Source organism: Macrobrachium rosenbergii, chromosome 36 (genome assembly GCF_040412425.1).
Source record: "Macrobrachium rosenbergii isolate ZJJX-2024 chromosome 36, ASM4041242v1, whole genome shotgun sequence".
NCBI classification, from domain to species: domain Eukaryota; kingdom Metazoa; phylum Arthropoda; class Malacostraca; order Decapoda; family Palaemonidae; genus Macrobrachium; species Macrobrachium rosenbergii.
The window spans coordinates 452,501-468,470 of record NC_089776.1 but is presented as its reverse complement, the minus strand read 5'-3'; the positions used below and the strand labels follow the sequence as shown (position 1 = coordinate 468,470).

Below are 15,970 nucleotides of genomic sequence, written 5' to 3'. Positions count from 1 at the left end.
TGACAAAGGTAAACTTTACTGAATAATACTTTGTTTACATGGCAAATGATGAGAGAGAGAGATGAGAAAACTGCCAGTTCCCTCTATGCAGCTTAATTCGACCGTTTTTATCTTTTATATTACATTTTATAATACTGTGTAGTCTACTAGTGTATATGTTTTTATAATCTAAATTTCATTATCTTTTGATTTTAGAGACTCAACTTTTTCGTACTTAACAATTGTGTGTTCATGTCTCAGCCTAGGCTGCAGCTGAATTCTATCATTTTTATCATGTTTATTCTACATTTTTCATCTGTTACTATGAAGTTTAATTCAAACGTTTGGACATTGGTTTATTACTCATACTTTTTATAAAAATAATGAAATACTTATATTTATAGGTTTATTATTCATACTTTTTATAAAAATAATGAAATACTTATATTTATAGGTATATACTGTATATAGCTATCACTGGTTGAAAAGGACTATTGGCTAAGATGGACACCCTGGTCCCCTATTAGTGTGTCGTAACGAGGGTTGACTATGTATATACACACACACACACACACACACAACTACATATATATATATATATATATATATATATATATATATATATATATATATATATATATATATATAATATTCAGTATATATTGTATGTATGTGTGCATATGTATAGCTATCAACCACTCTCCCTTGTTCTATCTATCTATCTATCTATCTATCCATCTCTCACATTCTATGAGTATCCGTTGGCGTGAGAGAGAGGGACTTTGCCCAGGTGCTAACCCCCTTCAAGGTCAATGTCAAGATGATTGACAGTTAGGCCTTCATGCCTCCCCTAAGTCAGAGATGGAAAAAGATCAGGGAAAACAAGAATTGAGCTAAAATCTTACCCGTTTATATTTTCTGTAATGAATTGATATTTTGCTGTTTACAATATTTTAATATTATTTGAAAATTGGTAAATCATTTATCATACCAAACAAGCATACATATTACATATGTATAAAAATTCTCTGTTATCTCAGTGAGAGAGAGAGAGAGAGAGAGAGAGAGAGAGAGAGAGAGAGAGAGAGAGAGAGAGAGAGAGAGAGAGAGAGAGAGAGAACTTGCAGACTATACCTGCCACACGCTAAGTTGGCGGTGATGGTCCGCCCACTGCGTTAGTTCGAGTCCTTTCTTGTACAGTATATTCACAGAAAATAGTATGATATGATAGAATCCTCTTTCTATTACCTTATTAAGTGTTAATCATTGGAGAACTAGAGTTAGAAATATTTAAATATCATTAAAATGCTATTCGTAGTAGGGAAACCAGAAGTTTTATAAATTCCAGGAAATCAACAAAGATAAAAACCTTTGTCGAATGTAAGCAATGCTTTATTTCGGAGCATTATAGTATATATGGATTCAATAAATCAATACAATCCAAGTTTCATGATAACTTTCTTGCTGTCGATTGCATACCTTTGAATATGCCGTATAATTATATGAAACATAAAACACCACGAAATATGCCTGTTGGAAGTAGGGAGGAGGTGTATTGAGAGAAACAGCCGCTCAGCGATCACCTGATTTTGACAGCTCGCTCACCGTAGACAACTCGACTGATTGTCAGTGTTGCCATTTCTATAATTTGCTACTTCTGTAAAATTAGTTGATGAAATCTACGGCAGAATTCGAGCGCCAGAATAATTTGCTATTTCTACAGAACTCTTATTACCGAGAGAGAGAGAGAGAGAGAGAGAGAGAGAGAGAGAGAGAGAGAGAGAGAGAGAGAGAGAGAGAGAGTGCTTGACCCTCATCCTCCACCCACTATATTTTGCTACTGATACCTTGAAGTTTCACTGCATTATAACCTGGTCTAACAAACTTTTAAGAATGGAAATTTGCTTCAAATATATGTAAACATGCTTAGGTAAAATAAACATACATCTTGATACATTAAACATTTAATTGATTCAACAAAAGAAAATACATTAATCAATCATTGGATAGGCTACATCAAACAATAACTTGAAATAACAAAATCATTCATCATCGCTTTCCGACTCCTCGCTGTCACTGGTGATGTTTATAATCAATTTCTCAGTTAGATGGTCACGTGCTATATCCCTTTTCCTATAAATATCCTCCACTTCTCTTGCATGATGCATACATGACTTCCAGTCCTCTGCTGTTACTCTGTCTATTGCACGTTTAATTATACGTTCAACATTTGTCAAAGTCTGATTGGGATTTGAATTGCATTTCTTAACCTCATTTTTTACTTGTGCCCAAATCAATTCTATCGGGTTGAACTCACAGTGATAAGGAGGAAGTCTGAGTACCTCATGGCCAGTATCTCTTGCGATTTTGTCAATTTCATACTCAATTTCATACTCCTGGAGGTACTTGTGCTGCTTTACCACATCTAGAAGTTCGGTTTTGGTATAGGAAGGGTCATGAGCTATATTGTGGTTAGTTAACCAGGAGACAAGTTCCGATTTCCTTGAACTGCTGACAGGTGCTTTGTTCAATATTTTTGAATGATATGAAGCATTATCTAAGACAATGAGCGACCTAGCGGGAATGTTTACCAGTAGCTGTGTTTGAAACCATGATAGGAAGCATGTATGATTCATACTATCATGGTAATCACCCTTATTACCATTTTTCGATCGGAAAAATAGCAATCCTCCTGGTACGAATCCATATTCTCCACCAGCATGCACTATGATAAATCTAGCTCCTTTACCCGTTTTCACTCGTGGACCAACAATTCCATCGGGTAGAGTCCAACATTTGTCCGCACACTCATTTTGATTTACCCATGTCTCATCCAGATATATTTCCGGTCTTGGAGAATCGGATTTTTGGTTTTCATCAATAAGCCTTAGATATTTATTTTGGGCAAGAACAATATCGTTCCTTTCCATCAAGAGCTTCCTACCGCTTTCAACTTTCTTATAACGAAAGCCGAGTTCCTTAACAAGTTTGAGAAGGGACATATAAGCACCAGGGAAATTCAGAGGTGGCTTCTTCACCTTATCCAGCAGTTTTTCTATTGTTGGAATTTCACCTCTTTCATAGAAAGCGATTATCTCCCGACGTACACAGTCCTTATCAAAATCATCTAAGGCTCCCATTACTGGTGACTTTCTTGACCTAGGGGGTGGAGAGTGCATCTCTCCACGCTTGTGTTGCTGCTTTATCCGCTGAATGGAACGAACAGATATTCCTGTTGCAGCAGCAGTCCTCTTTACGATATCATCTTCGCCTTCCTTATCATATTGCTCACGAAGATAATTGCAGACCTTAATTATGACGATTCTTGTCTGGCTCGTTATCCGTCCCATACGTTTTGTGTTTTTTAAGCAATCCTCCATTATTATTGTTACTCCTTTATACTTCAGTGTATGTATAGTATATATCGCTGAATGGTTACTGAGCTGAGAGCTGTTTCTCTTTTTTCAATGTTAGCTCGGTTAACAACTGCATTTGAAATTTCCGCCAATTACAGTAACTGGCTATTTTAGTGATCATTCTGCCTCCCTAGATAAGGCGCATGTCTTCTAACCATTAAGTATGTTATTTGGACATGTGGACTGCTATATTCATACTATATAGCATCTCCGTATTTAAATGACCTTTACAATATACATGATTCTGACCAATTTTTCTTATATATTTACGGGATATTGAAGATAAATGAATCAGAGTGCTTTTGAAATCGTGTAAAATCCTTGACTTTGACTATTTGAGTTATACTTTAGTGATAGTTTTCTCAAATTCTCAAACGTTTTCATCATTTAACATACATTTTCATTTTCTTTAAAGAGTATAATTAACTTCTACAATAAAATCAACCTGAATTAGTAATTGCAAGCGCCTTCAACACAGTCAGATGAATAGCCACACGAATAGTGGCTGTAATCCAATTACCACCTTCGCTTAGCAAGGGGCGGGGCATCACCGCCAACTTAGCGTGTGGCAGGTATACTGTAGTGACAGTACATCCCAAAGCATTGAGCTACATGCTATGTGATTAGCTATTTCCAACCCCTTCAGCCAATACTGTCAGCATGGAGAAAGAGAGAGAGAGGTGAACATAGTAATTTTTTTCAGTACATATTACAATAATAATAGATTGATATTAAGGGATTTTCCTGTAACATTTGATATTTTGTTGTTTCTGCATTAATATTATTTGAAAATTAGTAAATTAGTTGTTGTATCATACAAAAAAAAGATATATATTACATATGCATAAAACTTCTCTCTCTCTTATCTCAGTAAGAGAGAGAGAGAGAGAGAGAGAGAGAGAGAGAGAGAGAGAGAGAGAGAGAGAGAGAGAGAGAACTCATACTCATACACTATTGACAGTACATACAAAACATCAAACTACAAGCTTTGTGATTGGCTACTTCCAATGGTCTGGTTCAACTAAGATATACTTAACTTAATAGCATCTTGTCATAGAGAGAGGGAGGGATGAACATCGTTTTTTTTATATAGTACATATTATGATGATAATAGATCAACATTGAGGGATTTTACTTAAAATTTGATTGAGATTTTGCTCTTTTTACATTGCTATTAATATTTGACAATTATTAAATCATCTTTTTATCATAATTTATTTAGTAATGAAAATAAAATCAAGCTGTAGTAATTACTGAGTATTGCTCTACAATAATTTTACTTTGTAAAATTAACATATTTTTTTATGAGTGTCTTGTAAAAGAGGCCCCACACAGGGTTGTAAATAGTCACTTTCAACTTCCCATGTATGGTACAGAAAAATAAAAAAACAACTTTTTCTTACACCATGTGCATTTGCCTATCTCTCCACTAGTGTGTTTTTTCTTAAATTGGCCAACCTTAAAGTTTGCCCAGTCTGGTGGTGTGTGTAATATATATTTAGCCCATCCTTAAAGTTTAAAGAGGAAAAGACTGAGAATTCCTACTTGAGTTCCTTTAAAATTCTAGTCCAAGGAACTCTGAAGTGGCTCCCTGGAAGGTGACTGGCTTTTCTATTTTGATTGTATTCTCTGATCCATGCTAGGTGTCCTCTTATCTTTTTTCCACCAAGGAGATGAGGATAGCGGCAGCACAGGCAAGTTCATGTGCTTTCTCTAATTCTAGAAATACCACAGTTGCTCTTCTGTTGTTGATTGTGGTCATGTCGTCTGTTATACTGTACACCCTCCCTGTAGGCATAAAGGCAATGATGCAGGGGCCCTGTTTTCTAGAGGAACCTATTTAAGATCATTGTCTCTGCTGTTTTATTGTGCAGTTGAAGAGAGAGATGGGCCTGTAAGAGTTTGGTTCTTTCGGCTTTGGAATGGGCAGCGTGTTTTGTTGATTCCACAGCCTAGGCCTGACACAATCTACATGTTTTGTTGACTATGTGGAGGTAGACTTCTTGCCTGGTGCACCCATATTCTTGAGCATGCTGTAAGACTGTAAGTAATCATATCCAACCCTGATGCTGTGTCTTTCTCTTTTATTGAGGGCTATGTTAATCTCCTTCATTGTGAAGGGCGTATCTGTATTTTCTGGTGTATTGCAAGCTGTATTAATTGTTTTCCATCTGTTGGGGTTGAGAGCATTTTGCCTGTCTCATGTGGCTACAGGCAGGTGTACTGATCTTGTCCTATCCGCAAAGTGTTCTGCTGATCTGTTGGCCTTTCCTAGTGGGTTGGGATGGTGAGCATGCTTTTTCTTTCCTTTCACAGATACTACGTTAAACCACCACCATATTTTTGCAAAGGGGGTTAGACTGGCCATCTGTGCACACCACTGTAGCCAGATTTCTCTCCTAACTTTGCTGTGCAGCATGAGAGACAACTTCTCTCAGCACTGCATGCATTTCATCTGTGGGTTGCTACCTAAAAAGCTTCCTTGTTCTTTTTACTCTTGCATTTGTAATACCAAGAATCTTTGCGCAAGTTTGGATTTCTTCCGAAAGACTTCTTTGGCATGAACATATTTGCAGCACCCTGAAGGCTTTTTGAGAAGTCATCTTGCTGTTCATCAGTGCTGTGAGTGGGGGAGAGGATTTACTCGGTTGCCCACCTAGACATAAAACTCTCAAAGGCGAACCATTTGGCTAGATCCGGCCTCCAGCACCCTGATGGGTGTGGAGGTGGCGGTATTTTCCTTGCATTCATGTTGATCTCAACTGCAAAGTGATTGCTGGCAAGCATAGGATGCAAGTTCCATGTACATCCTTCCTGGATGTCGCTGGACACGAAGGCTAAATCTAGTCTCCCACCTCAGAGATGTGTTGCTTCATTTCTGTCGTTTATTAATTTCACATCTGGGAGTTCCTCCATTAGAAAGTCAGATGTCTTCCTGCTATGTTCGTTGTGTTTGGAGAGTGGAAAAGAGGGTGGTGTGCATTAAAATCTCCAGCAAAAAGAGTGCTCACACTGGGGGCTGCATTAAACAGGTTTTCACCTTAAAAAATTGTCAGGTCCCTTATAAATGTTTGGATGCTTAACAAGGTATTTACCAATATTGTTTTAATTTTAACACTTAGTGTTTTGGCTTCTGGTCCACAGTCTATATTCCTTGCTTCAGAAGGAATAGTCTATTAAACTAATTTGGTTAGGCCTGTTTGTGTCAGTGTATGGGGTCTTGTACACTGTATAGCCTTAAAGAGAATTTGACATTTCCTCTTAACATCTTGTAGGAGAACGACATCATGCTTGCCTGCAATACCTGTGACTGTAACATTGCATATTTGGTCTTCACACTGTTTACATTCCACTGTAAAAGTCTTAAACTGCCGTTTGACTCATGACTATCACTCTGGTCATTCATGGGGTCCTCACCTTCACTATCCAAATTGTGTCGTTTCGTGCGTTGTCATGAATTCCTCAGTGATATTTAATCTCTTTATGTGGGTTCTTTGCCAGTTGTCTTTATGAGAAGCAATTTGGCAAAGATTTTCAGAATGCATCTGAAATTCTCTTCACTTCCATGAAGGTAGGGCCTCTCTTCTGCACAGTGCGGTGTGTTGTGCCCATTTTCAACAATACTTGAAATGCCTGTAGAAGGAGGAAGTGACTGGGAGCTGCCAGAAGAAGCAGAAGGAAGGAAGGTAGGTGGTGGGTGGTTGTGGAGAAGGAATGTAGGAGAAATTGGAGATTGGTGGTGGTAATGCCTCAGGGGCAGGAGGAGGTTGAGGTTTAGGTATAGGATTTGGAGGTTGAGGGGTTGGTGTTGTGGGAGGTGAGGAAATTCTCGGGTCTTGTCTGGGATGAGGTGGAGGTTGTATGGGTGGTGATGGTTGTGGCTGAGGTCCTGCTGGCAGTGTAGGGATGCCCTTCATCTACCAGAATTGCAATACACTCCTGAACACCTGAATTAGCCCTGGTCACCTACCAGCCTGGAGTTGGAACTGTTATAAAATTTACCAAACTGGGTTTTTTGGTTGAGAAGAATAAAAAAATGCAGTTCGCAAAATATCGCCCAAAAGCATGAAAAATATACCAAAGACAGTTGGAAGGATGCACCACACCCTAACATTCTCGGAATTTAACGTTTAACCAAACACCCTGACAGAATACAGGTAACATGGATGCATCCAGCTCATCCTAAACTAAATTCTACCCTAACATAGGATACCGATTCATTATGGTCATTACGTGACTGAGAGGGCCTCCCTCGAGACCCCCTAACCTGACCAAGGTCAAGATAAATTATAAACAACATGAGCTTGCTTTTATACCTTAATTATTTGTTGACCTTTTTGAGGGCCTCTTAACCTACCCTTACCCTACTCAGCTTATAGTTTCTCTGTTACTAAGATTTATAGAGGAGGTGTTGTAATAGGTGAACCATCTCCACAAAATGCTAGTCAAATCTACGAGATCATATAAGCAATACAGTCAGAAAACCCAATTACACACACTTGAAATAAGTCACTTAAGTAATTGTTATTTAATTCAGAACCTAAACTTATTTAAAATGCACTTTATCTCTGAACTTGCTGTTGGTCGTTTATAGTGCCTGCATATATCCTGAATGAGGTAGAAGTGTTATTTTGGCCAAAAATAACACAAGAAGGTCTAATTTTCCATTATACAAAAAGGTAATGATCACACTTCTGCTTTAGTATGTACATTTGTTGCATTACTGTTAAGCAAGAAAGTTCTCAACCTTGACATTTCCATGCAGAGCCGTTATGTATAATTACTGTTTGTTCAAACATACCACTTGCTTTTACATCTAGCCCTCCAAATATTGCAGTTATTCAAGAACCTTAGATGGAATCTCTGTTTTTGGGGTGGGAAAAACCAAAGCGGAGGCAGGAATAGTTTAAAATTCATAAACCACAAGATAAACAGTCAGAAAAATAAATAGTTTATGTCTATAACTGGTGCTGATCACGAAGCGCATGATGAACAAAGCTGTCTCCAAGCCAATTACAAGGATGCAACCTAACCTTAATTCCTAAGCTCACCTAATTTATTGCAATGGGTCCTGCCTGGCTGCCACTTTAAATCCTAGTCAACCCCAGGGTTGAGAGTAGAAGTTGTTGAATGAGGGCCATTTTATTGGTTTTTTCAATGGGGAATGTAATTTATAATAAATTAGATGTTTACCAACCAAGATTGTAAGGGTTGCATCATTTTGCTAAGTCACCCAAGTTCTGGACACTGAGAGGCAGGTACAATGCACCGCATGTTCTGTCTACAAAGTGCTTTCAAGGGAGTTCTTATTTTTTTTTATTTTTCTGTTATGAAATAATTTTCAACTTTTTTAAACCAATTGAAACTTCATAAATTTTTATACTAAGGTACCCAGATGTTTTCTGACTTCTCCCAGCTTTCCTGGGATTTCTCTCAGTTTCATAACGGCTGGTTTGTGTGCCAGAAGTGTTGAGGGAAAGCTTAAGATATATTTTATATTACAGAAGATAAGCACTTCAATAAAACAAACCTTGGCTGAAAGAATTAGTCACTGGATTAGGAATGAGATGAGGAAATGTGCTCCTTTTAGTGTGTACCCACTCACCCCAGGGTAAGCAATATGTTGTGCCTAGTGGTTAGGGGAAGACACAGGGTACCACCTTCCTAGTTAGGACCAGTAAGGTTGTTGAGATGAGTGTCTCTATTTCACTTTGTGTCTTGGTTTGGTAAGGTAGGGTCACCCACCCACTTCAGCAGGTATTTTTCACATGACAGTTTTCTTTATATTTTCAACTTTAATATCTCGCTGTGTTTTACAATACACATAGTAGTTCTGTGAAGGCACTATGTGATCTATTAATATTTTATTAGAGGGTTGATTTTTGATTTTAATGTGTGTTCATTAGTAGACCTGACGTAATTATTTAAGTTTGCTCTACAGTTACAATATCCCATTGGTGCGTTATAGTTTTTTTGCAATACAGTGCACAGAGAATGATATATATATGACTGTGAAATATTTTGTTAAAACAGAATTCCATCAAATATAAGGGAACCCATACAAATGCCAAAATGTGGAAAATAAAGGCTATATTTCAGAGACCGAACTGTCTCTCTCCTCAGGCAAATAGCAAATGAGAAAAGCGCAAAGCAGTATTTTTACCGAAGAGCTATAGGTCTGCTGCTGAGTCACCCAGTTGATAATTTCTCTTTAATCTTTCTTTGATTGCTGGATGGAGGAAGATTTTATCTATAATATGTGAATCCCACACACCTCTTGAAGGATTTATTGTGTTTCTTTGTTTAATCAAAGCTGATTCCACCACCTGGTTTTTGAACCGACAATTCGTGCTATAAATTATACGAGACATATTCCAGTTTATATTGTGGTTATGGTTATTTATGCGGTTAAAAATAGCTGAGCTCTGTCATCCATACCTAGGTGAATGTTTATGCTGTATTAATCTTTTGAGTGAAAGGATTTGCCTGTGAAATCGATATAAGATTGGTCACAGTTGAGGCAAGGGATTTCGTAAACTCTGTGTCTTTGGGGACTGGTTTTTGTTGGATGTTAATCAGGGATTTGGCTAAGGTATTTGGGTAGATAAAAGCAAAAGGGTTAGAGTTTCCAAGTGTCTGTGTTAACGTCTTAATCCTGTCCAGGTGTGGGATTTTTTATTTTATTGTTGTGGGTCTCTCTGGTCTTGTCATGGGGGGAATGGTAGAAAATAGTTTGCTTTAGGTTCGATTTCTTCAATTAAATGATCAGGGTACTTAAAGATGACGGCTGTTATGGATTAGTTGGGTTTTTCCAGGAGATCCGGGAGCAACCAAGTCTCTTACATCAAATTGCTGCCTATGCCAATCTTGGTAGTGATGTCATGATTAAGTTATAAAAATGGATGTATGACAGAGAGAAAGTTGGTTTTCTGTATATAGTAAATTTGTATTCTGTCGTGTCTCTAATGATTAAAACGTCAAGAAAAGGAATTTTGTCGTCTGTTTCCCATTCAACTTTAAATTTGATGCTAGGCAGTAATGCATTTAGTTTTGGAAGAAATTCATTGAAATTGCTCCACTTAACATGGAAGGATGGGATTGAGTGTTTTTTTTATTTTTATTTATTTATTTATTTTTATTTTTTTGATTTTTATTTATTTATTTATTTTTATTTATTTATTTATTTTTATTTATTTATTTATTTTTATTTATTTATTTTAATTTATTTATTTTTTATTTATTTATTTATTTATATTTATTTATTTATTTTTTTATTTATTTATTTTTATCTATTTTTTATTTATTTATTTTTATTTATTTATTTATATTAGTTCAGGTTTGGCTTAGAGGAGTTCAGTAGGTGTTCGCTGCGTCTGCCTTCTCGTACCACGCACGCACACACACACACACATCAAATGTGTTTGAAAATGGAGGGTGCATTTACATCAGGTTTTGGGAATGACGGCCCTGAAATTAATCCATTCTGGTTCGCGCCCATATCCTCCTCCTCCACCACCAGCTCCATTCCGACTATTTTTCCAGCAACCATCATCAGTCGCGATACAAACTCCCACAAACCTCACACCGAGTTACAAACGGACCGCTATGGCTATACTGGCTGGGTGTTGACTGGCTTATTGCTGGTTCCTTACTGAATGAATGTACAGTTGTTGTTGTTTTAGATTTAGCTGGCCTTGTGCCAGCACGGGCTCTTGCTTCTAGAGCAGCCCGTAACTATATGTTGATGATGAGTCTGTGAGATGGGTAGGTTAATGAAAACTTTATTATGATACATGAAAGTGATTTTGGTGGGGTGAAAAATTGAAAATGAAAAGGCTTAACAGGCAAGGTTGCAACCTCTTTGAACCCTAAGGTACCCATCAGATGAGGACAGCATGAGTAGCAGTGAGTGTTATTAGTGGGAGAGGCCAGATGGGAAAAAAAGAAGAATTGAGTAGTAGGCACAGGCTAGTATGCTAGTTGGTGGTGATCCAAAGCCATATTCCTTGTCCGTCCCACTTTTGTGTCTGTATGTGTTTTGTGTATTTGTTGGGTAAGCTGATTGGTGATGGATGGAAATGATAGGGGAGGGGTGATTTCTAAGGTCAGTATTTAGAGATGAATGGTATGGGATTTTTATTTGTTGTCTGGGTCGAGTCTGTTGAGTCTGGATTTAAGAATAGTAAAGGAGGGTGGGTGGTTTTAAGGTATGATTCTTGAGTTATCTGGTGGTGGGGTAGAGCATAGGAAGCCTTGCAAATCTTGCTGATGTTTAATAGTGTGTGCTTTGTTATTTGGGTAGCTGTTCTTTCATTACCTTTCATAACTTGTTCTTATTGTTCTGTTTCTGTACAGTCACATGTAGTGTTCCAGGGTTCTTCTGGGATTGTTTCACAGTACTTGCATGGTTGAGTGATTGCTCATTATTCTTCTGCCATGCACAGGTATCCTAGCCTTATCATGGATTATGACTGTTAGTCTGACATACCTTTAATATATTGTGTGGTTTTAGGTTTACAGTGTCTATGTACCACTTGGCGGTTTTTGAACCACCGAAACAGCTCTTCTGACTTTGCTTTCTCTCTGTAGTTGGTAAAGTGTGTTGCTGCCCTGTTTTTTCAGTTGTGTGAGTGAGGGTTGATTTTGATACTAACGTTGGTGTGTAGCAACCCACTTTTTGCTAGAGTGTTTTTCTGCTTCCTTGATTCCCACATGGCTCGAATCCAGTTTAATGTTATTTCTCTGTTCCTGTTTTGTGGAGGCTTCTGCAATTCATATGTCAGATAGAAGTCTGATGTTTTCCTTTGCTTTCCTTTGTTATATTTCTGTAGTGCCTCTTTGAGTCAGCATGAATTGTTGTGTTTCCCTTGCTCATGCTGAGAGTCTTCTGTGAGCTTTGCAATGGCAATCAGTTCAGTTTGCAGAGTGGAGGCATTGTCAGGCAGCCCAGCATCCTTGGAGGGTTGTTGAGTGGACTCCTGCTGCTGCTGCTGGGATGCTGAGATTCACTGATCCATCTGTAAAATATTCATTTGTGGCTGCAGTTTCTCCTGGATGTCTCTGGGCTGCAAGCCTTAGCTGTTGAGCAGTGCATGCTTGCTTGCAGGAGGACTGTAAAGTTTACCTTGAACAGTTCAGGCTCCCAGGGTATGAATGTACAGGATCTTCGAAGTTGTTATTGGCTGGTGCGAGCCGCAAAGTAGCATCTACACACAGACAGGGCAAAACAGAGGTAATGTTTCGGACATCTGTGTTTGTCGGCAGACAAACAGATGGCGATTGTGAGAGGCATAATAAATGTACAGTGATAAAATATATATCAATGGAAAGGTCAGAAATTCCAATATATGGCCGACATGAGATTCGAGGACAGGATTAATGAATAAGGTAAGAGCCTGACGCTTTCTTCCAAACACGCAGTAAAAGCGTGTTCGTCATTCATCGAGTGGACAAGACACCAAGAGCATCTCGCTTTTCTTTTCTAAAGGAACGCTGACACCATACAATATTATTTCCGCCTGTTTTCCCTAACCATTGTTGTCTTGATGTATGTACAGTCGGGCAAGAAAAGAAGATACAGTTTTCATTAGATTTCGCTCATCGAATTTCAATTTTTCAGAAAACGTCTCTGTAAATTTGCTCAATATGAAAATACAATGCAAATTATATCATATATGTTAAATCTGCAAACAAAAACGTTCAGATACTTAAAATTACCATGCATGTACGAAGTAATCAGAATTTCTCAGATGACTCCCTGTTCATAGAGATCTAAAGATAGTATGTGGATATCTCGGTGTAGTAATTATTCATCAACGGCAATATTTAATTGCCTGCTATGAACAGGCTTATTATTGCATCGCATTTGTGTAACATAATTTCTTTTTAATTTTTACACATTCATGTTTGTATTCCAATGCGTTAAAAGTCAGCTGGAATTAATGGTGCAATGTTAGACACCTAGGTAGGTTGACCAAATTCCATTTAAACTGCCAAGGGCGTTCTCTATGATGTGAAGGGCAGGCAGGAGCTTCGGGGAAAACACACAACTGGATGTTTCTTGACGTTACATAGTTTCCTCCTCTCTCTCTCTCTTTCTCGCCATTACTAAAACATACTATACCAATATAGTGTAAGCTCAATCTCTAAAAGAAAAACAATGAAATGAGTAGCTCTACCTGATAGGCCTAGGCTTACACAACAGTAACATTCTCTCTCTCTCTCTCTCTCTCTCTCTCTCTCTCTCTCTCTCATCATAATAATGCATTCGTTCCTTTTCGTTGATTGTTCAAATTTCTACTCTGATTTCATTATGGAAGATCACGTTTCCGATTGGCGCAAGATTCGCTCAATGTGGTAATAAATTATTTGTGTAAGGTTGCTTATAGAGCATTAATAAAATGTTTATTTGCTCAGAACTGTCGTTGCAAATTACACCCTAAACGAATACTGTGAAACTTACTACTGCATTTAAGTATCAATGATTTATTATCGTAGACTATGATTGGAAAGTTATGGAGGTCAAGCAAAACAAACACAATAAGACGGAAGCTCCTCCCTTTCTAAGTTGCCAGATGTCACATTATTGAGCAACATATGTCCGAAGATTTAAAAAACTGTATCCTCATTTCTTGCCGAAAGTGTGTTAATCACCACTACTTGCATTGCCATGCAAGCATTCTAATCATGTACTCATAATGTTCCAAACGAATCTTCTAGCTCAAACTGTGTATGTTTCTGTTTGTGAAGATCACAAACGCCTCGCCATTTGACATATATTATGCTACTGCATTGTATTCACTAATCTGTCTTGAATCTCTATGCAATTGGCCATATGTACTTCTGGCCTTTCCATTGATATGTTTCATCACGTATGTTAATTCATGTCTTCTCAATATCGCCATCTGTTTGTCTGTTGACAAAAGCAGATGCCCAAGTCTGTACTCTCTGTTTTACCTGTCTGTAGTAGACACTACCTACCGTCGCACGCCACAATAACATCTTCAAGATTCTGTACATTAATCTCAGTAAGGAACTACCAATAAACCAGTTAACACCCAGCCAGTATGTCACTCATCACCCAGTCCTTACACAGGTGACCCCGAGGACCTCGGGCGACCTGGTCACTCCAAGATGACGACCCACGCCGCTGACAGACTTTTCGCCGCCATCTCTCGCCATTCCCGAATTCTCAGTAGAACCACCATCCGAGATGACCCACCTCACCACCCCTGGATGCCTCTCCAGGAAACCTGGCCGCTCGCACTCGCACTGGACGAGCACCAACGAAGGACCAGCCAACGCCATCTTCAGCCTGCTGCCTCTCGAGCTGGCCACCAAGGATCAGCCGCCGTCATCTTTCAAAGTCCTTCAAAAGAAGGCATCATGCTTACCCCATATAAACATCGGAAAAAAGCATGTTAAAAAACGAAGAATTGAGTGACATACTGGCTGGGTGTTGACTGGTTTATTGGTGGTTCCGTACTGAATAAATGTACAGAATCTTTGAAGTTATTGGCTGGTGCGAGCCGCAAAGTAGCATCTACACAGACAGGCAAAACAGAGGTAATAAGCCGATATTCGTGGTTTGTCGGCAGACAAACAGATGGCGACAGAGAGACATACAAACGCGACAGTAAAACATATATCAGTGGAAAGGCCAGGAAATTCCACATATGGCCGATTGCATGAGATTCGAGACAGATTAATTAATACAATGCGGTAGCATAATATATGTGAAATGGCGAGACATTTGGCGTCTTCCAAACAAAAAACATACATACAGCTTCTGATACAGAAGATTCGGCGGAACATAGTGATACATGATTAGAATGCTTGCATGGCAATGCACGTAGTGGTGATTAAGAGTAAACGAGAGCTAACACGGTTAGAGAACAGATCGAAACACTATGGTAGTTGCGTTCTAGAGAAAAGTGCTCGTTCCTCGATAGAGCACGCAGTGTGCCGAAGAGATCGCGCGCATAAGTCTTCATACTACCCCTGGCTGTGTCATCATTCACTGGTCGGCATGTTCCTTAGTTTTATTGCGTTATTATCACAGTTTTAACTGGCAATTCTCCAGATTCGAGAGCAGCGGACTTCCCCAGAATCAAGGATCCGCAATTCTCGAGAACATGATGATGTGCGTCAACGATTTTTGTTCTTATAGAAAGGTATGTGTGGCCCTTAGAAAGGGCCAGATGGTAGGTACAGCGTGTTGTGGTGCCGTACACTAGGAAGGATTTAGGCTCGCTCTCCACGAATGCGGCGGGCAAGCTGGATGTCCTTGGGCATGATGGTGACCCTCTTGGCGTGGATGGCGCACAGGTTGGTGTCTTCAAAGAGACCGACGAGGTAGGCCTCGGATGCCTCCTGCAAACAAATGTACCGTCAGTATCAGAAGCCCTAAAGGTGTAGAAAAAACTAGCTTCCAAGGTAAAAACAAGTGCGGAGCTAACACTTAGAATTACCATACAGATAAATAGGGCATCATCCAACGTTAAACAAGAGAGTATACATGGTATATTTAAAACAGATGTTACATCAGATGGGCAAAAAGGCTCTTACATGCACAA

At 38.7% G+C, this 15,970-nt stretch overlaps 1 protein-coding gene across 1 annotated transcript; it reads right to left on the bottom strand.

Moving 5' to 3' along the window:
- Nucleotides 1-2,021: 2,021 nt before the first annotated feature.
- LOC136856488 (uncharacterized) lies at nucleotides 2,022-3,359 on the bottom strand. The gene has a single exon (XM_067134350.1). It carries the CDS (start codon nucleotides 3,357-3,359, stop codon nucleotides 2,022-2,024), a length of 1,338 nt encoding a protein of 445 aa, XP_066990451.1.
- Nucleotides 3,360-15,970: the final 12,611 nt, after the last annotated feature.

Excerpts from the sequence above, each read along its gene's own strand:
- LOC136856488 (XM_067134350.1), bottom strand. The coding sequence starts at position 3,359 with ATGGAGGATTGCTTAAAAAACACAAAACGTATGGGACGGATAACGAGC.